At 40.5% G+C, this 24,555-nt stretch overlaps 1 protein-coding gene across 2 annotated transcripts; it reads left to right on the forward strand.

Moving 5' to 3' along the window:
* Positions 1-1,457: 1,457 nt before the first annotated feature.
* On the forward strand, positions 1,458-23,191 carry RAD21 (RAD21 cohesin complex component). 2 transcript variants are annotated; one of them, XM_058023853.1, is made up of 14 exons: positions 1,458-1,616; positions 7,430-7,603; positions 8,958-9,087; positions 11,216-11,315; positions 12,283-12,389; positions 13,287-13,493; positions 14,024-14,149; positions 14,341-14,463; positions 16,084-16,307; positions 16,630-16,789; positions 17,101-17,252; positions 18,729-18,878; positions 19,328-19,411; positions 21,398-23,191. In XM_058023853.1, the coding sequence occupies exons 2-14, from the start codon at positions 7,460-7,462 to the stop codon at positions 21,587-21,589; spliced, it is 1,899 nt and encodes a 632-aa protein (XP_057879836.1). In that variant the 5' UTR covers positions 1,458-1,616; positions 7,430-7,459; the 3' UTR covers positions 21,590-23,191. The 2 variants fall into 2 exon arrangements, with proteins under 2 accessions (XP_057879836.1, XP_057879845.1); XM_058023862.1 differs by lacking the exon at positions 1,458-1,616 and adding an exon at positions 4,922-5,774.
* The last annotated feature ends 1,364 nt before the right edge of the window (positions 23,192-24,555 follow it).

Genomic DNA, 24,555 nt, shown 5'->3' on the forward strand with positions numbered 1-24,555 from the left:
AAGGAGGATTTCCCACTAAAAGGGACCCAAGCGAGGTAAGGTGAGGAGGATTTCCCACTGAAAGGGACCCAAGTGAGCAGGGCAGGAGGCAGAACCCATCTGTGCTGTGGCCGTGGCAGCAGCACCGCGGGCCAGGGCGGGCAGCGCTGAGGTTTCTGGCTGCACCTCTCTGCACTGCAGGGCACTCTGCTGCCATTTCCTACAGCAGCAAATGAGGCAGCTTCGCTGGTCCACATTCCTGGAGGACCTTGGTGCAATCCAGTGTATCAGCACTGTTAAATTAATGAGAGTGTCTTATCAGCAGGCCAGTGGCCGATGGCCTGGACACTCCCTGGGTCAGTGCCCAACTCCACATGGAGATACAGGAGAGCAATGGCACAGCAAATGTTTTCTTGCAGAAGAAAAACCTTGACATATTACTACACCTGGCAGAAATCCACGTGGGACATACACAGAATCAATGTTTATTTTGAATAAAGATTCTAGTGAGACATTATGAACATAAATGAATGCTGAAATCTTCAAAATTGAATCTAAGGAAAGAGAACCAGGAGACTGAACCTGCATGTTATTAACTATTATTTGCTGATGTTATCATCCCTTAAGATATATTATCTGAATGTCACAAATAGCAGTAATACTCCTTAAACCCTCAGTAGGCAGATTATCTTGCTATTCTGACATTATCTTTGTAAACTGATGATCCATTGCACTAGAAGTATAGTTTCAGAGGTTATTTTAAAGGTTATTTTGAGGTTTTTGAATTTTCTGTCTCTTTGGGCCAAAGGCTGTTTGGTGTTCATCCAGAATTGTATATACTCATAGAATTAGACTTCCTAATGCCTTGGAGAGACCAGAAAAATCCATTTCCCAAAGCAGCCCTTGTTTTCCCTGTCCATTGCTTTTACCTACTGATTGACTCCTTCTGTTAGAGTCCTGTTGTAGCCATAGTTCCTCCTCCATCACATTATACGTGGCCATCACAAATCTACAGTCGAAATCAAATTGGTCTAAACAAAGAAAGTGAGCGGCGCCCGCAGTTGTTCCCCTTGAGAACAAACCACCCCACAGCACGAACGCCTCCAGCACGCCGGCGGCAGGGGGGAAGCTGCGGGGATCAGGAGCATCTCCCGGGGCCGGGCCGTGAGGGCACAGAGCGATTCTTTATCACGTTTTACAGCCGACATCGCAGAGCCCGCCCGGGGCCCAACGGGGGCGGGGCGCCCTCACAGCCCGGCCGCGCCCCCGTCGAGGCCCCGCGGGCCCGCGCGCCGCTGTCACTCAGCGGCCGTTTCGTCACCCCCGCGGCTCTGCCCCGCCTCCCGGGGCCGCGCGCACGCGCAGTGGCGGGGCTGGGGCCGGTTGGGGGGGGGGAATTTGACCGTAAACATCCTGCGGTTTGAACGGCGCCTTCGCGCGCAGGAAGGACCGCGGCCGCCATCTTGTTTGCTTGGACGAGCGGCTCGGCTCCACTTCGGCTTCATTCGGCTCGGCCCGGCTCGGATTCGGCTCAGCTTCGGTTCGGTTCGGCGCCGCTCGACTCGGCTCGGGCTCGGCCCGGCCCGGCTCGGCTCGGCTCGGCAGGAGCAACGAGCGGGCCCCGGGCCCGGAGCAGGGTAAGGAGTGGCTCCGGCCGCCGCGGTCGCTGCCGGCGCTCGAAGGGGCCCGGCGGGGCCCAGCTGCAGCCCCGCTCTCGGGCTGCTGCCGTCATGCTCGGGCTCGGAGCTCTTCGGCTGAACCCTCCCGGCAGGGAGGGCCCGCCCGGTGCTCCGCGACACCGGGGGCTCCCCGGGAAGGGCAGGGCCGCCCCGGGACCCTGCGCGGGGCCGGTGTCCGGGGCGGTCTGAGGCGGGGCCCTGAGCGCGGCCTGGCGGCGGCACGGACGCGGCTTGTGGGGAGCGGCGTCCGCGCACCTGGAGCGGCCACGCGAGCAGAGCCGCGGGGACCTTCCCAGGGAGAGCCGGGCCACGGGGCAGCCGAGGAGCCGCGGGGACCTGCCCGGGGAGAGCCGGGCCACGGGGCAGCCGAGGAGCCGCGGGGACCTTCCCAGGGAGAGCCGGGCCACGGGGCAGCCGAGGAGCCGCGGGGACCTGCCCGGGGAGAGCCGGGCCACGGGGCAGCCGAGGAGCCGCGGGGACCTGCCCGGGGAGAGCCGGGCCACGGGGCAGCCGAGGAGCCGCGGGAACCTGCCCGGGGGCCGCCGCGCTGTAACCGAGCCCCGCCGTGCTGTAACCGAGCCCCGCTAAACGGGCTGCGAGGCTGCTGCGGTCTGGGCAGTGGGACAGGAGCAAAGTTCCATTTGCCACTCTTCTGGTTTTGAGTGCAGTTTTCCCTCTGCCATGGATGGGGCAGGGTACTGAGTGTTCTCACAGGCTCTCTAGTGACAATGAGCTCCCTTCTGGACGCTGTGGCTGTTTAGCTGCAAATAAAAGGGCCTTTAAAAATGCCGGCCTTTTGGAGAACCAGGATCTTGCTCTTATGGACACTGTTGGAAATCTTGCTATTGTTTTTAAGATTTCTCTGGTCCTGATTAGAAACGCTTCTATTAAATATAAAATAGAGCGTTGTTTTAATCAATAACAAAGGAAACTTGGGGTCACTGTGACTTATTGGCATTTTTCATTGAAAACAGCTTTTCTTTAAATTCAGACACATAAAGAAACTACTGTAAATTTGGAGAAATTACCATTTAGGCCCACATTGTGCAAATGCACAATGGTGCATTGCAAATGCACAATGTGGTGATAAGCACACTTTCATTAATCTCCTACTCAGAACTCATTATCAAAACCGGGGGACATCAAGGCGTTATTGGGGCCAGGCTTCTGTTTTATTTTATGAAGGTTCATTCATAAATATTAGACATTTTACAAAATTTGGGAAAGCAAGGCCCACTCATCTAAAGTTTTAACTACAGAGGAGATAGGTTTGATAGGGGTAATAAAAGGAGGAGCAAAAAGCTAGTGAGACCTACAATAAACTTAAATTACCGCACAAATTAATCATGTCTTGCTTATACTGTGGGATTTCCCACAGAAATTAAGAGTATTTGCTTTAGTTACCACATCAGTTTAACCTCGGAAAGTTGAAATTTTTAAAAGTTTTTTACATTTGGGCTCCTAGGATGAACAGTGCAGAGAAATAACTGCAAAAGATGGAGTAATATAAGGAATGTTCAACTTACATACCTTTAAAAGAGTGTGTTAGTACATGGTTTATGCACATTTATTAGTTTGAATTGGATCTGGAATTGCACAAAATAGGTTGGGATAATGGAGACAGACCTTAAACCAGTAAGACGTATTTTCTACTGGTTGAGCATTCTGAGTGTAGGGGCAAGGGCAGGATACCTGCTGAGGGTTAGGTGGGAATGTGGAATTGAGGGAGGAGGACAGTGATGTTCAGAGGGTTCAGTAATTTCCAGCTCTTACAGTACTGGTGAGTGATCTGCCTGTTGAATTGGTAACCTGAGTGGGGCGCTGCTTCTATCTGATTGTGTGGGTGTGGGGTGTATTGTAATTGGAGACCGGTGGGTGCAGTTCCTCTAACGGAGGGGTTTGGTTTGAGGAATTAATAGACCTGGTGGTGCAGCCTCAGCCATAGAGTTTCTGACAGATTGTTGATGCAAGAAACAAGATCTAGAGACAAAGGAAAAATGTTGTATGTATTTACCAAAGGTATGTAAAGTTGAGCTAGTTCAGTTTTATCTTTTTCAATAATCGAATTTTTAGACAAAAGAAATTAAGGTGACTTGACACTGAGCTTTAGTAAAGCTGCAGGTGGCACAAAGAAATATATTAAAATTCAGATAAATGTGGATTAACCAGACTATTCTAAAGGTGATTGGAGGAAGGAGATCAGATAAAGTAGTGGCAAAACGAAGCCTGGAGCTGTAAGGTGATGTTAGTGGAGTTTGTGATGATTTTTTTTTCAGTGGCACCAGATGTTCAGTGTGGTACCAAAACCTGCCAGGGAGGCAGCGTTAGTGAGGGCCCACACATGGGAAGTTTAGTGATGTAAGAAGGATTGGAGAGTGAAGGGGTTATGAGTTAAAGTTGAAGAATTCAAAGAACAGTTTCAGGGTCAGGGTGGTTTTTCTGAACTTCTGCAGTCTGGTAGGGCCAGCTCAGACTGATGCAGGTGCACAGGGTGATCTCGAACTTCCCCAGATCACCCAGGGCTGCCTGAGCTTAGCAAAGCAGAAACAGCTTAGGAGGAAAATATGCAGGTGGGGAGAAACCAGCAAAGAAGAGAAATTGAAGGATAGCATAAGGACAAATTAATTAAAATGACTGGCTAATTTTTTAAACTGTAGTGTGGAATTTGTCTACTCATACGTGTGTGACTGTGGTTTTGGAAAAGCTTTACAAGGACCAAAAGTAGGTGACAGTAAAAAAACAGAAGACTGAACTTCAGTTGTGGACTGGTGTGTGTGTGTACATAACCTAGGGAGAGCAGCTGATGAGTGGGTTTAATGAGCTAGAGTGAGCCACAGTCAAATAAAAATATGCTGAATGTTCTGCCTATTGTCAGCCCCTAGTTCATTAAGCACCTTTCTGCATGCCTTGAAGAATGGGACTCACTATGCCAGTGTGCTCTTCAGAGGTTAGACAGCTGTTCTAGTCAGAACAAGGATTTTAAGATGAGATATATGAGTTGAGGGTTAAGATGAAGCCCATAGTTACACCATCTACCAAATTTTGTTACTGCTACTTTAGAAGGAGCAATTGGCAGTCTCAGGTGTGAAGGTGAAGCGGGCACATTCTGGCTCAGACCCTGGGTATGACCAGTATTATTTAGTTCTGCTTTACATTCACTTACTTGGTGTGTAGAAGTGCAGTGAAGAGTATTGAGTAGAGGAGATTTTTTGACACATCTGTATTTTTTAAATTGTGCAGTTGTTGACCAAGTTAGGCAGAGAAAACTTGCGATTAATTGTGGCACATTGAAGCAAATTCAAAGCTAATGGCAATAAAGTTGCAGGTATTTTAAAAGGTTGATTTGGCAAGCTCAGGATGTGGTCCTGCCTGGCCGTGTGTGAGTACATACTCCTTTCGCCTTAGAGGAATCAAGCAAAAAAAAAAAAGCCAAAGTTCTTAAAACAAGTTTTGTGGTCCCATTTCATACCCAGTCAATTTCAAAAATTGACAGTTGTATTTTACTTTACAAGCTTTTTAAGTCATCAGCTACCCTTTTGTGGATTCTTAGGAGTTGCTTTTCAGCCAATGATATATTCTGTGTGTCTGCTTGAGCACTCTGCCACTTGTAGAAACTCTTGGTTCCTTTAACATTCGTCCCAGTCTCAAATTATGCCAGAAAATCTATTTCTCCCTTTATGCCACTGCATCAACATACTGTGCTATGAATTAAAGATCAGACAAAAAGCCTGAAATGCAGAAAAGGGAGTATCTGAAAAGAACGACAAAGTCTGGAGAAAGCAGGAGCAGCCTTTGGGGCTCACTTTGAAGAGCTGAGGTGCCAAACAGCTGAGCTGTAAAGGTGGGATTGTACAGTTGCTGTAACCCAGCTATTGCCATGCAGAGCATCTGCTGGAATTTGGAAGTGGCAGGGACTCATGTGACAAGAAATTATTGCTTTAGGTAATAGAATCCTTATTTGCTAATAGCAGTTCAGATTGAAACACACCTTAAACTATCTGTGGTGTGATTGTCAGTTTCCCTTTGTGTATTTCAGTATGCAAGGCTTCAGTGATGAAAGAAGAGAAACAGATTTGAAGTGATAGATCAATAGATTTTGTCCAAGTTGTCTAAATTGTGAGTTTCACATTTAACAGGAAACTTAAGTATGTTTTCAGTTAATTGTAAGTTTGAAGTTTTGTGAAACCCATGTTATCTGTTTTAATAATTGTGCCAAACTCCACTAATCAAAGTACATTATTTTGCAGCTGTTATTGAATGCTTTTAATGGATTAATACAAGTGGTTTTGCTTACTCTATGTTTGTGTTCTCCCCTGTTCCTCAGGTTCAGAGGTAATTACAGGCTCACTGTTGCATGGTTTTGGTAGCAACTCAAGATATTAAAATGCTGTGCTGCAAAGTTATGTCTCTGCATATACAAAAATACTGAGGCCTTCAAAAATATGCAAGGATTGAATTGTCTGCTGGCCTTCTGACAGTGTGATGTCTTTCAGAATATCCTGGGGAAAAAAAAAAAGGCAGAATACCTTCCTTTAGATAATGTTTATCCAAAATTTATTTCATTGTGCTTCCTGGAAAAACTTGCTCTTGCCCATCTTTTTTGGACTTGACTTTGAGATGTCCATTTTTTCATTTATTCTCCAGATGTCTGGAGGTTGGCTTTATTTCCAGTGTATCAGTAATGTCAGAGCTTCTCTTGCCCCTGTACTTAAATTCTGAGCAGTATCAATTGTGACTTGCTGTGCTTCCTCTGGCTGTGTTTCTGTAGGCGTAGAGGAGGTAAAAACTAAAGTGCATTTTTTGTGCCTTTTCTGTTCTTCTCTTTTGATTCATTTTCCTGGGTTATAGAACCTACTGGAAAAACTCTTTGTGGAGATTCTTGTACTTTTTTAAAGCAAACTTTTCTTTACTTGTAGTTAACTGAATCATATCTTTACCTCATGCATGGAAGTGGCATGTTTAGATCATAAGGCATCATGCTGTTCTGATTCCCCATGGTTTGATGTGTTGGCATCTTATCAGTTGTAACAAAGTAATAAATAGATAAGAATGTCTTTTTTTTTTTTTTTTTTCTGGTGAAGGAGAAAGAAAATGGAATCCTAAGGAAGTTTGGAATAATGCAGTCAATTTTCTCACCACTTTTGTCAACACTTGATTTTAAAAAATAAGAGATGGAGAATGGTCTGCTCAGAAATGGAAGACATGATTGTGCTTTCTGTTTAGGAAGGAAATTGTAGTGAAGTCCAAAAATATTTAGGGCTGTATATTTTATAAAGGTGAATCTTTTGCTGGAACAATGTACCATATATGCTGGTATAGTAGAGTAGTAGCTACTGAACTAAAAGTAGAAAGAAGTGAAAGTCATAGGAAACTACTGTGGAGTGAAAACTGAGATGTGCTTCTTTGCATTAGGAGAGTTTGGTATCATTACCTTAAAGGTAAAAAGATTCAAGATTATGTTTTCTTGAGGGATGGTAAACATTTCTAAGTTGTGTATGTGGCTGTTAGTGGGTGTTATTTCTGCTTTGTAATTCTTCTGTAATAAATACATTACATTACACTATCCATTACAATACATTACATTATCCATGTAATATGCACTTACAGGGATACCATTTGTAAGTGTTGGCTTCTTAAACATATTAAACAACTAGTCTGACCTCAGTGGTTAAAAATATGTGTACTTCTTCTGAGGATAAAGGGGGTATTTGCAAGGATATTCCTCATAAAATAAAAGATGTGGAAAGAAATACTTGCCTTTCTCTTTGCAGGTTTGCACTTTGTTTTAGACATCTGGGACCATGTTCTATGCCCACTTTGTCCTGAGCAAACGTGGGCCGCTGGCCAAAATCTGGCTGGCGGCCCACTGGGACAAGAAGCTGACCAAAGCCCATGTGTTTGAATGTAACCTGGAGAGCAGCGTGGAGAGCATCATTTCCCCAAAGGTATCTGTTCTGCACCAGTCTCATGGCACCTTGCACTGAAAAGAACTTGAGTGTACACATGGTAATTACTGTTTGGGTCACTGAAGCAAATAAAGTTCTTCATGTTGCTATTTTAAAGGGTGGAAAGGTGTGTTTGGATGTGCAATAATACTCTATTGTGAAATGGGAGGAAATTTTAAGTAGCTTAATGTTTTTACATGTTTTTCTTCCCCTCTACTACTCATGACAATGAAATTGTTCATCTTAAAACCAATGGTAGGGTTGTGATTTTTGTCACTTAGCAGATGTCAATGTCTTAAAAAAAGCAACTACTTGAAAGCAAAAGAAAACTTACTTATATCTTTTATTTTGGTTGATACAAATGTTAACAGTTTTTACAGTGCTACTCTAGATTTTAGAAGAGGTGCTAAGTGTAAGCAAACAGTGTATTGTACAATCACAAGATGCTTACTCTTCTAGAAAAGTGATTTGTTTCATTATCACTTTTGGAAGGATTTAGGAAGAAGATCATCTTCATAGTCTCACTAGTGAGCTGGAGCATTCTTTTAGAGAAAGGAGAAACTAATAGGCATTTCTTCATATATTTAACTTTGTGTGTAACAGTTCATGAGCTGAAATTTTAGAAAGATATTGGAGGAAGTAAAAATCTTGAATTCTTACGTTGATGTTAAATCCTGTATTGCTCACTCTTTCTGTGAGATGATTATTCCATGTACCATTCAACACAAATTTCATGCTCTTTCAGCCTGACATACTTAAAGAAGAGTCCTTCTGTGAATTACTTTTTTTCAGTTTTATGTTCCCACAGTAGGTACTTCATTACACAGTAAAGCAGTGAGATTGAAGAGGAAGGGAACTTAAAATTGTTTTATGGTGGCAGTGCTTGTTTATGGCACTCCACATCTTCCACTGTTTCTCATTTCAGGACAGAAAATGGAGAAGTAGCTAACAGTTTTTAACCAGGTTTTACTTAATCAAATCATTATTTATGGCTGCCCAACTTTTTGTATTTTTCACTTTTTCCACAATTGAAGTAGCAAAGGTGGGAGAAAAGAAAATGTTGTAAAAATAGGCTTTGTCACTTATTTTTTAACTAGACAGAGCAGTGTTTGGGAATTCCTGGGGTGAGCTGCTATTAATTTAGTGATATTTGCTAGGTCATCTATAAATAATGTAATAGAGTATCATCTTGAACTGTAGACTTTGCATTCTTTGTTTCTTCAATTTCTGCTGATTTTTATACTTGTTTTAGATATTTGATTTTACTGAGAAAATTCATGGAAATGTGACTGAGGTGTCATTTAAGGGAATACTGAGGATACATCTAATTCACTGATGTGCAATGTGTTTTTAGGTGAAGATGGCACTTCGAACCTCAGGACATCTTTTACTAGGCGTTGTTAGAATCTACCACAGGAAAGCAAAATATCTTCTTGCAGACTGTAATGAGGCTTTCATTAAGATTAAGATGGCTTTTCGTCCAGGTATCTGTCTGTATCTAAGCACTCTCTGAAATGCTACATTGATAAATGTATTTATTAAGAAGGCATACAATTCTGCCTTCTTATGTCTGTGTAATTACATAAAGGTGTAGGTTATAGGAGAAGTAATTATTGCAGCTGGCTGGCTGAGTTGTCTGCTGAAGAACATATTTTAACTGAATTCTGAACAAAAACTTCTCTTATCAAAGCTGATTCAGTAAAATCCCACTTACAGTTTTGGCTGTGGCTGGTGTATGATGTTAAATGGAAGTACACTGCATGGTTTTTACCTTCTGTCTGAAAAAGGCCAGTGCCCTACTGAATAGAAGCACAGAAGGCGACTGGTTTCCATCAGGGGTCAGGATTCTTTTCCTATGAGTTACAAAAGAAATTTGAAAGTAAGCTGGTTTTTTGCCACTTTCATATAATAGTTTCTGAAAATAATGTGGACTGTAATGTTGGCATCAAAGATAGTTTTCTTTTTTATCTTTGCAACATAATTTCCCACTCTGTAGTTGCTTACTTAAATATTTTGTATTAAAATGTGGTGCCATATTAGTACCTGAAATTAGTTTTCTGTCCAGCAGTCAATTAATTATTTGGCTTTCATTCTTTTGTGTCTTTATAGATAGTTCTCTTTAAGTTTGGCCTGGGAAACTTTTTCTCAACTGAAGTGTAGCTGTGGCACTGATGCTGCTGGATGCTCACAGCTGCTAAATCATATTCTACCTTTTTAAGTTAGTGAGTGCAATAGATTTAAAAGCTGAAATTGAGGGAGACTTTTTGTTTTTCAAAAAGGCAACTCTTGAAAGCCAGTACAGCAGTTACTTGAGAAAAGTTAAGGTATGTAATGCCTTTATCTTCATTTCCTGATCTACAGGTTGTGATTCAGGCACTGAATTCTAGTACTGAATTTTATGTAGCTTTCAGTGGCAATTTGTTGACTCTTGCTAATTTTTTCTTTATTACTATGTTTTAACTTCCCTGGGTTATAATAAGAACATAATTTTAATATCACAAGGCAGCCAGTTTTCCCTCTCCTAACAGAGTGCATGTCAAAGCACCTTGAAATCAAGATTTACAAAGAGTGGCATGCTGGCCTGACAGAAGCTGAGGCACTGGTCTTTATTTTCAGATTATCAGCTTTCTGCCTTAGGCATTGAGTCTTTCTGTTCTGAGAATCATTTACATGTTTCATTTTAAGCAGCAGACAAGTAAAAATATTGAACAGCCCTGAAAGGATGGACTAGATGTCTTCATTCCTAGTCAAGTGCCATGATGAGTAAGCTACAGACTCATGCTTGTTCCTGGTCTCTGTGGACAGTGGTTCTTTGATTATTCATTGCAGAGGGGAGCACAGTGAGCAGAGTGTTTCTGAAGTATCTGTACCTCAGAATTGCCTGTGTTATATGTGTGGGTCAGAAGGCAGAGCATAGAGCTCAAATCTTCTGCAAGTTACAGAAGGAATTGAACCTGCATTTCCCATGCACTTTCAAGTGCCCTGACCTTTTAAGACTTTGAATAAAACAGAGAGACCAACTGCTGGCACTGGTTTTGTGATGCCCAATCTGATATTCATGCTCTGAGAATGCCTGCTGAATAAGAGTAAGCATCTCTGGAGGATAAGAAAAGGTATGTGGTGGTTTTGGTAATACAGCTCTTTTATGTGCAGAAGCCTGTGAGTTAGTGAGCCCCAAGTGCAATCAGTTGTGTTCCAGGACTTCTGGAGCTGGTGGAACTGAATAAAGGACCAATAGCAAAGTAGTCACGCTGTGCTGCCCCTGCAGTGTAGAACCCTGCAGCTCATACCATGTATCATGATTAAATTCTTTTGGAGCAGGTACCTGTAGTGTTGTGAAATATGATGCCTGTGTTGGCTGCACAGCTCAGCATAGTGCTACACAAACATTATTTTATACAGACAGTGCAAGGGCTTGAGGATATTTGTTTTGAATTTAGTTTGAATTTCACTTGCTACCATTATCTAAGGTTTCTTTGTAGGTATCCCAGCATCAGTTCAGTTCAACAAATTTAAAGACAGTAGGCCCTTGCAGAGAGAAAATGCTAATGGCGCAATTAATGCTGTTCTTTTAAGGAATGGGAACTGATGTTTGGGTGTTCTTCCTTGCAGGAGTTGTTGATTTGCCTGAGGAAAACAGAGAGGCTGCTTATAATGCTATTACCTTGCCTGAGGAGTTTCACGATTTTGACCAACCACTCCCTGATCTAGAGTAAGCTTGGGGTTTTGTCCATTTCCATGACATTGAGAATTGGTTTTAGTTGAGGAGAACCTGGTTTGAAACAGCTAACTCATTGCTGAATGTAAAAATATAGTCTGTAGGTAACTTCTATTCTTAGGTCTTTCTTATATACTGATAAGGAAGTGTGCAGTCATTTTTGTGTTGATTTTAAGTTCATAGCAGCATTGACTTTAACTGAAATTAAAGCTGTCCTTACAGGAGCTTTTCAAAAACTCAGATGCCTGTTATTACATCCTTAGGTTGGACAAGATTAATTTTATGGGGATGTTATTGACCTTTCAAAGTGGCACTTTTAATTCTTAAATCTTCTTAATACTTACGGGTTACTTTTACATATAACACGTATACAACAAGTGTACAACCTGAATAGTTCTTAATCTTTAAAAAATTGATGGTTTTTATTATTTTATTTCTTTAATTTGAGTTATTCATCATGGAGTTTTTAGAATCCAGCTTACTCAGTGTTCAATTTAGCTTAAATTCAAATTAGAGTATAGACTAATTTGAAAGTGCAAAAATTTCTGTGTATTTATAAGAAATGTACCTTAATACACCACAAAGGTTGTTAGCTTGATAGTGGTGCAAAATACAGTGTTTGATAAACTGTATTAATAGGTTTTGAAGTTGAAGGGGTGGAAGGCTTTTCTTAATTGTTAATTTGCTCTTTGAAATTAGTAATCCCAACGCAGCAAGGAGTCAGAGGGGTTACTGATACATTTCCCATAAGCTAATGCAATTTGGATGATAGGTTTGAACCATTAATAGTCTTGCTGTTTTAAGTAGTAGTTTCTATTCAGTGTTCACCTTTATTTTTTTCAATAATGGACTTGAATGTAAAATTGTTTTTTACTGAATAATGTCATGTTTATTTCAGCAGCCTTTATCTGTTCTTTGTTTTTTAATGAGATTCTTAATAATTGCCTTCTGTTTGTTTAAGTGATATTGATGTGGCTCAGCAGTTCAGTTTGAACCAGAGTAGAGTGGAAGAAATTACAATGAGAGAAGAAGTAGGCAACATCAGTATCCTCCAGGATAATGACTTTGGTAAAGATCTCATGTGTTTTTATGTGTTACTAGCTAATTTAGTTATTGTAAGATATGGTTTTGTAATTACTATGGAATGCCCAATGAATTCTAAACAAATTAGATCAAACACGCTGTGGTTTTGTATGTTTAATTTTTAGTTCATGTCAGTTTTTCCAGAAGGTTGTCCTCTAATGCTCAGCAAACTTCTAGCTGCCTAGAATAGGCAGAAAGAAAAGCTGAAGAATATTCAGTCAAGTTAATAATTGAAGTACTGTGACAATTATAATTTTCAAAATGTGATGTGAATATGAAGGGAGCTGTTGCTTTAATCATAAGCATGCTCTCACTCAGAAACCAGTGGGACATTTCTAAAGCTGAATCAGTCACTGGTGACAAGTTTGCTATTTTAGATATCTTTTCAAGGACAGTATTCTAACATCTGAATCAAAACCGAAAGACAGTTTTATTGGAATATCTGGTTCCTAACCTGCAGTATTGTAAACCATAATTCAGTAATAGTTTTGAAAGAATAACCTAAAAATGGTGTTGTCTGGGTGTTGGTTCGCTCCCTGTAATTGAAGCCCAGCCTTGAGGCTTAAGGCACAATGTCTTTGAATTCCATTGCATTCTTTGGTTTCTGTGCAGATAAAGTTTAGTAGGATCTTGCTAATAACGATTCAAATAAGAACAATAAAATGCTTTGAAAAGGAGATAGTTATTTTTATGATTGTTTGAACAGTACTTTTGCTATGATATTGCTGGTCACAATTCCTTAACATCTTGTCATTAACTCTGCAAATAGGATTAATTGAATTAAAGTTTGGTCCTACATATGGGCCTTTGTTGATCAGTTAGGTAGGACTCTTGCATTTTGAATTTTGTAGCACTTAGAGCAGTGCAATTGTATTCTTGCAGGTGACTTTGGGATGGATGATCGTGAGATGATGAGAGAAGGTGGTAGTGCATTTGAGGATGACATGCTGGTGAGCACAAGTGCTTCCAATCTCCTCTTGGAACCTGAACAGAGCACCAGTCACCTCAACGAGAAATCTAATCACCTGGAGTATGAAGACCAATACAAAGATGATAATTTTGGGGAAGGAAATGATGGTGGAATATTGGGTAAGTTTGAGAAATTTGTTTTTCCTCTATCCTACTTCCTACCTTAATTAATTAGTTCTTGGGTAGTGAGGGGAAGTTGTTTCCTTTGTTGCCAGATCCTGTAAAAGTTATGCCTTGTACAGTGAGTATTTATACTCTGTGTGTGTGTGTATATATATATATATATGTATGTGTGTGTATGTGCACTGAGCATATATTCTGGTTTGTGAGTACTACAGCAGTATAGATGACTCACAGCATATTAAGTGTTGGCATATTTAAAACAAAGTTCTAAAAAATTAGATATAAGATGCAAATATGTGGCAAGTGTATGGTAATAAATGTTATCTGTAAGCTCAGAATTAGAGCTGAAAAGCCCCTTGAAAGAACACTCTTACCTTCTTCTATGTCAGCATTGAAAGTTCTTTCTGACTGTTGCACTAGCTTCATCTGTGCTGTAATAAACTTGTCTGTACTTCTTTGTAAGTTTGGCTATACTTATTTCATGAATTTGTGGATGCAAAACTGATTATTTCATATGGTTTCTTTAGATGACAAACTTCTTAGTAATAATGATGGTGGTATTTTTGATGACCCACCTGCACTCTCAGAAAGTGGAGTCATGATGCCAGAGCAACCTCCCCACGATGATATGGATGATGATGATAATGTGTCAAGTGAGTATGATCCAGAACCAGACCTAGAATTACTTTCAGCTCATGTAGTTTGGATTCTAATTCCTGAAGAGCATACTAAGCTCAAAAGTGTGAAGTGTGGGGATGCCCCTGAAGGTGTTGAGGAGGGCAGGGAGGGGTGGCCCAGCCTGTTACGTTCTGACCTAGTGCGAGGCTCTCGTTGTCGCCGGCAGTGGGAGGCCCGGACAGCCCCGACTCGGTGGATCCCGTGGAGCCGTTACCAACCATGACTGACCAGACAACGCTCGTCCCCAATGAGGAGGAGGCTTTTGCTCTGGAGCCTATTGACATAACTGGTGAGTGAGCTGCTGTGCAGTTTGTCAGAGACCACCTTAGCTTGATGGAGTGGAAATGAATGTCTAGCACTGCTGCTGACTCTGCTTCTCACTTGGGAGAGAAAGCTGGGATCAAGTGCTGAATTCCATTATTCTAATAGTAGCCCTCCAGTACCTTCCAGAAAGGTAGCTTACATGGATTATGTCAGAGAATACTAGTTTGTAGCTTCTGCAGTCAGTGCATGTAACAGCATGATACTGTAGCTTTAGATAAATATGCTAGTTAAAATGCACTGAGTTGAAATGGAGCTCAGCATGTCTTTCATTCTAATATGGTATCTGTAGTGCAGCACAGTTCTTGATAAGCTGTGTTTGAAGGACAGGACGACTGTTTACACTGAGAATGACTGCTGTTCTAGTGATTTGTAGCTTTAATGAATTGCTGATTTCAGGAGGTGCACCTTGTATTTGAATTTCTACTAGTTAGGGATTTTCCTTATATTTTTCTTTAATGCAAGAAATTTGCTTATTTTAACAGATACTATTTGGCTCATTATATACTGACCCCTGCTTTATTAAAAAATTAATACCTGGAAAGAAAGTAGCTTGTCCTGTGCTTTTAGGCTGAGCTCCAGGCCCTGATTCCCTGCTTGGCCGGTGGGAGAGCCATGGCACTGCCCTCTCGTGGCAGGCTGGCAGCAGGGGAACACCTCATCTGCTGGTCCTGCAAAGAGCATTTACCAGAGCCTCAGGGTCTGCTGCAGAGTACCAGGCTGTGAGCACAGTCATGTTATCCTAGAACAGGGTTAGAAGTTTACAGTTAAAATAACCACCCACATTAATTCTACCAAAGCTCAGGTAGGGCTTAAGGGAAAAAGTGGGTATGGTGTTTTAAATCTGTGATTAGAGGCATAGCTGGGATTGGAAGGAATCATGAAGATCTAGTTCCAACTCTGTTGGCATGAGCAGGGGCGCTTTCCATTAGACCAGGTTGCTCAGAGCCCCATCCAGCCTGGCCTTGAGCACTGACAGGGATGGGGCATCCACAGCTCCTCTGAGCAGCCTGTTCCAGTGCCTCACCACACTCACAGCAGAGAATTTCTTCCCCATATCTAGTCTGAATGTACTCTCTGTCAGTTGGCAGCCATCCCATCCCCCTTACCCTGTCACTACATGTCTTTGTAAAAAGTCCCTTCCATTTTCCTTGTAGGCTCCCTTCAGGTACTGGTAGGCCACAATTAAGCCTCTCCAAAGCTCACTTTTCTTTAGGCTGAACAAAACCAAATCTCTCAGCCTTTCTCATAAGAGAGGTGCTCCATCTTCTGTTCAACTTGGTGGCCAGTGTTTGCACCAGCCTATCAAGCAAACCATGGGAGAGAGGGGCATGTGCAGCTGAGGGCATTGAGGCTTAGATAGATTTAAATTCACAGAAGAATTTGCAGGTTATGGGAGAGCCTTCATAGTGTTTGATGTTTTGTACTGCACATAGCTTTTAATCCTTCTCCCAAAGCTGGTGTTGCCTTAGATTCTTGAGGCAGCTTTATATGTGGGCAGGCAAGACCTGTAAAGAACTTGCAGGATTCTTTTACAGCATGGTACCTGTTTGAGCTAACCTGCATTGCTTGCTAAAAATCTCAACAGTCAAGGAAACCAAAGCAAAGAGGAAGAGAAAGCTGATTGTGGACAGTGTGAAAGAACTGGACAGCAAGACTATTCGAGCCCAATTAAGTGACTACTCTGATATTGTCACTACTTTGGACTTGGCACCTCCTACCAAGAAATTGATGATGTGGAAAGAAACTGGTGGGGTTGAAAAGCTTTTCTCTCTGCCTGCACAGCCTTTGTGGAATAACAGACTACTGAAGGTAATGTTTTTGTTCAAGTTTATTTTTAAATGGAGCTATATTCAGAATTGTGCTTCATGTATAGCAAATGTCAGCATATAAATAGTGATATAGTGATGGCAGTATTCATAATTGGAAGAAAAAATACATTAAAAGAATTAAGATAAATATTTTGAACATTGCTGTGATCAGTTACAAAGATAAATAAAATTTTAGAAGTTAGTACTGTTGGAGAGGAGATTCAAAACTGATAAAAAAATATAGGCCATAATTACTTAATCAAAAATGAAATAAAAGGACACTGAGAACTGCAATAGTGAATAATGTCATGTTTCTTTTGTAGCTCTTTACTCGCTGTCTTACACCTCTGGTACCAGAAGACCTGAGAAAGAGGAGGAAAGGTGGAGAAGCTGACAATCTTGATGAGTTCCTTAAAGACTTTGAAAACCCAGAGGTTCCCAGAGAGGAGCAGCAACAGCAGCAGCAGCAACGAGATGTCATTGGTTTGTGTCTTGTCAAAGATGCTCTGCTTTCCTTTGGAGCATATATTTCTCTTTTATCTGTGCTTTGTATTAAGTCATCAAAGATTATGTATGAAACAACGAGCTTTGTAATGGTTGTTTAGCTTGATGTCATGCAATCTCTGACATAAAATAACTTCTTTTTCCTATAAATAGGGGATGCTTAGGAATTGCTTTAACCAGTGGATTAAAATTGCAGGCTGTTGAGAGTGCTCAATTCTAAAATAATTGGATTTTGGTACAGTTTCTAATAACATTCCTAAGTATCTAAAGAAGATTTGTTGTGAATGCAGATGAACCTATTGTGGAAGAGCCAAGCCGTCTGCAGGAGTCGATGATGGAGGGCAGCAGAACCAACCTGGACGAGTCGGTCATGCCGCCGCCGCCAGCCCAGACCGGGGTCAAGCGCAAACTGCAGCAAGTGGAGCCAGAGCCAGTGCTACCTGTGAGCAACCTTTTACTGCTTTGTGTGGGGAATGGGAACGAGCAGTGCTTTTGAGTAGGAAATGACAGATTTGAGCTTTCTGTGATCCTTTGAGATTCACTGTAGTAGTATCAGAGCATTTGTCCCTGGGTATCATTCTGGTGCCTTTGTTAGCTGAAAAGCTTATTGAAATGTTTGAAATGCTGGTAGGATAAAGAAATTATACTTCTTCCTCCAGTAAAAGTCTTCAAGAAATCTAGTGGATTGCTTATCAAGTCATGCTTGGCAAGTGTATATGAACAGCTTCCATGAAGCAAGGATAGCGTTAGCTCCATAAATGTCTTCTGAGACAGCCCTAGTGTTCCAGGCTTAAGGCTTCAAAGAAAATCTTTAATTATCTGGAGAGATTTCCTGGTTGTGAATAGACTTGGACACTAGCTGTGATGCAGTGTCAAAGGAAACTGTTTGTATAGGGGAGAAGAAGGAAATGGGCAAAATGAAAGGTGTATTTTTCTGTATGCTTTCATGGTGAGAACAGTCCTGTTCATGCTGTGTCTCATGTTTGTGCATTTTTTAACCTCACTTTTCACATTCCTTGGCTGACAGGTTGTTCACTGTAGAATGGGACTGGTAGATGTTACATTATCTTAGTAAGCAGGGTGGCAGCTGCTGCTCCTTCTGCCCCTTCATGGGGTGAAATCAGCATCGACTGTGCTAAGTCAGTGTCATTGGGGGTGTTGGTGTGTTGGGAATTCTGTGAGTATCTTAGAGGCCAGGTCAGACCTCTAGCAACAACCTGTAGTGATAGTTGCTGTGTGACTACATCAGAAGTTGCTTTGCCATTTTTAGGGTACGTGTAGAAACACTTTCACGTGTCAAGGTAACTTTACTGGCAAACACTTAATTGTTTATAGATTCAGGGGGAGAGTACCATATATATTAATTTTACTAAAACTGTCTACATAAATCCTATTAAATTTCTTTTCTGTATTTTCCTCTTGACATAGATATTTTCTGAGAATATACTTCAGCACCAAAGTAATTAATATCTTTTCAGAAACTTTGTAGGTACCAATGTTTTAATCCCTTCATTTTCATATTGATGAGAACAGCATTTTGATATTTTGAAGATGACTAGTTCCAGTGAGTTAAAGTGTGTTCGTGTAGCATTGCATCTGGTGATGTGGGATTTTAAATTTGCATGTGCTGATCCAAGGAATGAGATCAGTAGTTTGGATGGTGGCATAAGTGAAGTTACTGCAAAGCCTTTTTACTTTACAGTGGTGTCATAATTTCTGGTTTGAGTAGAATCTAAAGGATTGAAAATATGGACAGCAAAACAAAATTGCTTTTTGGTTTTCAAAAATGAAAAATCCTGACAAATGGCTAAGATTATATACTTGGATTTTATTAAACTGGTCTGTAGCACCATTGTTCTATTGTAAAAGAACTCACATAATGATACTGTTTGTTTAACTGTATTGTGTGCTCTTAAAGCATCCACCATCACAACAGCTGGAAATACCACCTGTAGAAATGCCTCCAGAGGAGCCCCAAAACATCTGCCAGCTAATACCAGAGCTAGAACTTCTGCCAGAAAAAGAGAAGGAGAAGGAAAAGGAGAAAGAGGAAGAGGAGGAGGAAGAAGTAAGAACTCTGTAGAATCAGTTTGTGTGTTTCCCAGAAGTGGATGAATATTTGACTCTGGATTCAGTAAAAGGCATAAGAAGTAACTCTTTTGTCTGTCCTCATAAATAGCCCTTGGAAATATAATTCTTAAATTATTTCATGAGCATTTAATAATATTTATATTATTTAATTGTTTTAATTACATATACATTCTGTTCTGAATTAGTGTTCTCTTGTTCTCACCCATGGCTGGATTAAACCACTAAATGTTTATGATGCCTTAGGTAAGAACTTTTGAACTTTAATGGTGTGGTTCATTTTAAATAGCTTGTCCTACTTAATGAAAGTAGCTTTTTGCAAGAAAACCAGCCTGCCTTCAAATAGGATAACTTGTCTCTTAGTTGCACTATTTAATATCCTATGGTAACAAACTCCATTGATGTCTTTCATTTTACACCTGCTTCCAGGAGGAAGATGGCACAGGGGGTGATCAGGATCAAGAAGAAAGGAGATGGAACAAGAGGACTCAACAAATGCTCCATGGCCTTCAGGTACACATGATCATTTGCTTTCTCTTAAAGCAGCTTTGGAGTGTGTCCACTGATGCTTTTGAGCTGAGTTAAAATGTCAAGAAAGAGCTTTCTGTGCAGTCAGTGTTACAGAATACCAGTTATCTTAGAGGGGGAATCTGGTATCTAAAATACCAATTATCTTAGAGGGGAAAGAATGCATGTAGTTGATTAAATCTATATCAAATAATTGTATTAAAATGAAATCTATACTTTTATAATTGTCACTTATTGTTTAGAGAACATTTGACTTAAATATTTTCACCTAAATGTTTTTCAACCTTCAAGTCCACACTCCATATGCACAGAAATTGAAATTATAAAATAACTGATTGTATTTTTGATGAAATCATAGTGCCTCCCAGAAACTGAAATTATAAAATAACTGATTGTATTTTTGATGAAATCATAGTGCCTCTGACTTTTTGCTATATGTCTTTAAGCAAACCCTCGTTAGAGTCTAGGGATAACACCAGTGTACAGGATGTTTACTTCCTGTCTAGGCTAGTTTGAAAACTGTTATGCCATGGGAAGCTGAATCTATTAACAGCTGTGGAAATGTGACTTTGGCTGGTTTCTAGCATGTGGATTCAGTCTGCACAGACATACCTGTCTGTAGGATGGATTCTTGCTTGCTGGAACTAAAGAGGCTTTTTCTGATGTGATGACTGAACACCACAATGTTCACCCTGAAGTGCAAACTGCTCCTTTGCTTATCAGTCTCTGTGTTTGTCCTCCACATACTCTTGGGCTACCTTTGCCTTGCAGCCTGGTTTGTAGCTCCTTTGTTCCCTTAAACATTTTGGCAGCTGGTGAGATTTGGCTGTCACTGAATGCCACATCCCACATAGTCACACACCCCCTCTTCTCTCGCCCAGCTTTAAATGCAGAGCACGAAGCCACAGGGCCTGGATTGTCCTCTTGGCCATTTAGGGTCAGCTGTCCTGGCTCTGTCCCCTCCCAGCTCCTTGTGCACCTCCAGCCTACTTGATGCAAAACAGCACCATGTGAGCTGTTGTGAAGAAAATTACCTCTGCCCCAAACCAAATCAGCACAACTGATTAAAATAAAAAAAGCGTAAAAATAATTTCTAAAGTATGCAGATGTTGAGTTGGTAGTGTTGTGTAATGTTTTCCTCTCTGAATGTTTTATCACAGTTTCTGAAGAGAGCTTTAGAAATCTCTTTGGCCATAACTGGCTTTTTTCAGTTCTTTCTTCCATGTCCTCAAAAGAGCATCACATTGGATGGCTGAAACATGAAATCTGCAATGAGATTTGGAGTTAAGGTCTGATTCATATAAAGTAATTTGGTTTGGCCAGCCAAATATCTTTTCAACTTGTTGAAATTCATTCCAGGACAGACAGTTCTGCTTTAAGTTGAACACTTCAGTTGTTGTCCTGGCCAGCAAAAAGATGTATAATCATGATTTGTTTTTTTAAATATATTCTTGCCAAGACTTTGAGAAAATCTTAGTGACTTTGGGTACTTAGTTTAAGACAGAGGAGTCTTAGAAATAAGCAGGCTTTCACTTTGGGAAATTATGCATCTTAAAGATTCTTAAAGAATGTTAACTTTTGAAATTTTACTTTATTGTTTTTGGAATTACATTTCTTTTGAGAAATAAAGGTTGATTTTTCTTTATTTTATTCCTATTAAGAAAAAATTGTCCTGTAGTCAAAAAAGACTGGTTAGCTATTGTTGCAGCAATAAAATCTTGTGCTAGTCAACAGTGTTTCTGGAATACATTCAGCAGATTCAAGAATGATTTTCACACATCCCTGGGAAGCCTACTAGGTTTCATTTAGCTAAGATCCATAAAGAAATTTTCATGTACATGTTGTAATGTTCCCATTCTTCTGAATCCCTCTGTGTCCTGGGGTTGTCAACAAACAGAATCTTGCCAAGAGACATTGTTGTTTCTGTGTAGTTCTCTATTTAACTTGTGGTATCAACGTTGTGTTTTTCAGAGAGCCCTTGCTAAGACTGGAGCAGAATCTATCAGTTTGCTTGAGCTGTGCAGAAATACAAATAGAAAACAAGCAGCTGCAAAGTTCTACAGTTTCCTGGTACTGAAAAAGCAGCAAGCTATAGAGCTGACACAGGAGGAGCCCTACAGTGACATCATTGCCACCCCTGGTCCCAGGTTTCACATTATCTGAATGGTTCCCTAGGGCAGAGCTCGTGCTCCTCTCACCAGTGCGTGTGTACTGCCCTGTCCATAGGGCCCACAAGACCATTGCAGAAAATTTAGATTTTATTGTCTGTATAAAGTCCTTGGTTTTCTCTTGGGGTTATTTTGGGGTTTGTATTTTAACTTTACCACTCAAATTTTTAGTGAAACTGCTGGCTGGGTTGGGTGACTTGAGTTCCAGCTGCAGAAACAACACATCTCAAGCACCCAGATAAAGATTGTTTTAGCAGCTCAGAGCAGATGTGTGCAATATTGGTGCATGTGATGTTGAGTATCAATGAAAATGTCTTACAATAATTTGACTAGCTGATTCAGTAGAGATATTTTTAACCTATACAAGTAAATCTGAATGGCCAACCTTTTGTCTGATTAAAAACGTTGCCAAACTCATCTGAAATGTTCGGTCTGCTTCTCATAGTAGTAGTTTTTTCTCCCCTTCTCTCGATCTTTGTGCATACTGTGGGTCTCTTAAAGCTGCCAATATGAAAGGTAGTGCCTGATATGTCAGCTTGCTGTGTCACTGCATTTTTGCAGTCAGATTTTTGTAGCCCTTGATGCTAAGGGGAAATGAGTGTCTGTGGAAAGCACTTCCTCTATGTGATACACAAAAGGACAGAACATGTGAAGCGTTTTAGACTAAACATTCCTTTTCACTTATCACCTTGTTATGGTCCACTACTGATAATGGCTAATTACTGTTAACAAGTGACAAATGAAAACTAGTAATGTCATTTAACCATTTAAGAAATCATAATGCTTTAGGTTTGTTAGAGCTGTATATAAACTCCAGACTTTTTAAAACAGACTTCTAGATTGTAAATTATCTGATTTTTTTATTAAGCAAGCATCCGACAGTAAGAATAAGAAAAATTGCTAAAATCAGATACCACCTGTACCAAAAGGGCAACAAACTTTGAATATAGAGTACAGATGGACACAATTCCACTTAATTGTGTAGTGTATTAATAGCTCTTTGGATATATTTATGGTTTTAGTGTCAATTTTTTCTGATAATGTACACTCCCATGTTCAAAACGTTTTATCAGTTTTGCGAAAGAAGTCCGGTTTGATTTTTATTTCTAAAGAATGAAGCTTTACTGTTAGACCAGGTAGCACCAGAAATTATGTGAATATGTTGATTATGGAGACCTGTCTTAACTTTTTTTAGGGCAAAATTATTCACAGTGAAGGTTCTGGTTTTAATGTTGGCACTTTTGTGAAATAATTTTGGGACTCTTAAATTTCAGTGTATACTCAACTGTAAAATTATGTGAATGTTTAAAATCTCTGAGACTACATGATGACCATGTTTTACTAATCCTTGGAAAAGTTAATTGTATAAAGTTACTGCAGCTTTATTTTCAACATGATGTGCCTGTAAAACCATAATTTTCTCCTTTGTAAAAAGAGACATTGTAGATAACTTGAATGTTTAATTATAGAAAAGGTCATTAGTTTCTTGTTACACATTTTTAGTCTGTTTTTGTTGCTTTTCAAAGTTAATATTCTTGAAAATAGTTGATGCTGTTATGTATAACTTTTCTAATAAAAGTTGTGTTATAAGCTGTTATGTATTAGCTCTGTATCTTGTTTGAACACCTCCCATTTATGTAGGAGAGACTGAGCACTTAGAAATTGATTATTTTGGTATTATGTATGGAAAGATTTAGCTCTTTAAAAGGTTAAACTCGAATATGTAAATAGAATTCTTACCATTAGGAAGGAAGTGTTACTCTACTGGCTGTGCTGTGCTTTTGTTCAAGGATTCTTTGCTAGAAATGTGTGTCCTAGGAAAATTATGGGAAACTGTCTATAAAATGTGATTCATCTGCATTCTTGTCCCTTCTGAATGCCAGAACATCTCCAGCTTGGATTCTTTTCTGTTCCCTTGCTTCTGGAATGGCCTCTGCATGTATGTCAGTGCCTCTGAAGTTACATGCTCCTCCTGGTACATCCAGACTCTTGGATCCAAGCCTGTGGCTGCAGCCCATGGAGTCAGTTGTTGGTTCCCTCTAGAGTTTACATATATATATAATATATATATATATATATATGTATATATATATGGGGGCAGTGAATTCTGAGTGACACAGGCTGAGTGAGCTGGCTTAGTCTGGGTTCCACACACAAAGGGAGTGTCCTGCTGTTAAGTGACCTGTGGAAGCAGGCAGGCCCACTCTGTGTGTGCTGTAATTCCTGTGGGATGCAGGCTGGCCTGTGCTGAGCCAGCCCGTGTGTGTGTGTGCAGGTGCAGCACTGGAAAAGTGACTTCCATTATTTTGGCTCAATCTCTGTGAGAGATAACTGTGGGAATTTGGGCACTCAGACTAGGATGAAAGCTCTTCTGTCTTTCCTTATATCAATAGGTTATATCAATAGTCTAGTACAGTTTTATCACCAGTTTGGCTCTTTGTTACACCACTGTGATCAACACTTATGATAAATTGATTTTGCTCCAACGTATGTCTGGTGACACTAATCTGGGACACTGAATGCAAGCTCTTCTTTATCCTGTACAGGATTTGTTACTGTTCTGACCATGGTACAAGTAGTACCAAGAGGCTTGCATTTCTTGGGAAGGGGGCTTTGTGGTAATGCACTGATCAGCTGTTGGATGAGGTCTAAGGAATGGTGATGGAGCGTTGGTGTGGATGATGAGATGGAGAAGGGCTTTCTGTTGCACAGTGTTCATTGTTTTCCCTATGGCTGCTGCTGCTTTTTTTTTTTAACGTGCTTCAATATCTTGGTAAAGAAGGACAGCATCTGCATTTTATTATAGTTCCTCAAACAAATGTTGAAATGGTTTTAAAGAAATTACCATAAGCATTCACTTAGTGTTTACTAGATAGAGGACATTTTTGTCGCAGCTCAGTGAGTAACATCTCTTTTCAGAACGCTGTCTTGGGAAGGATTTAGATTTGATGGAGAGCATTA

This window comes from Melospiza georgiana, chromosome 1 (genome assembly GCF_028018845.1).
Source record: "Melospiza georgiana isolate bMelGeo1 chromosome 1, bMelGeo1.pri, whole genome shotgun sequence".
Classification (NCBI taxonomy): domain Eukaryota; kingdom Metazoa; phylum Chordata; class Aves; order Passeriformes; family Passerellidae; genus Melospiza; species Melospiza georgiana.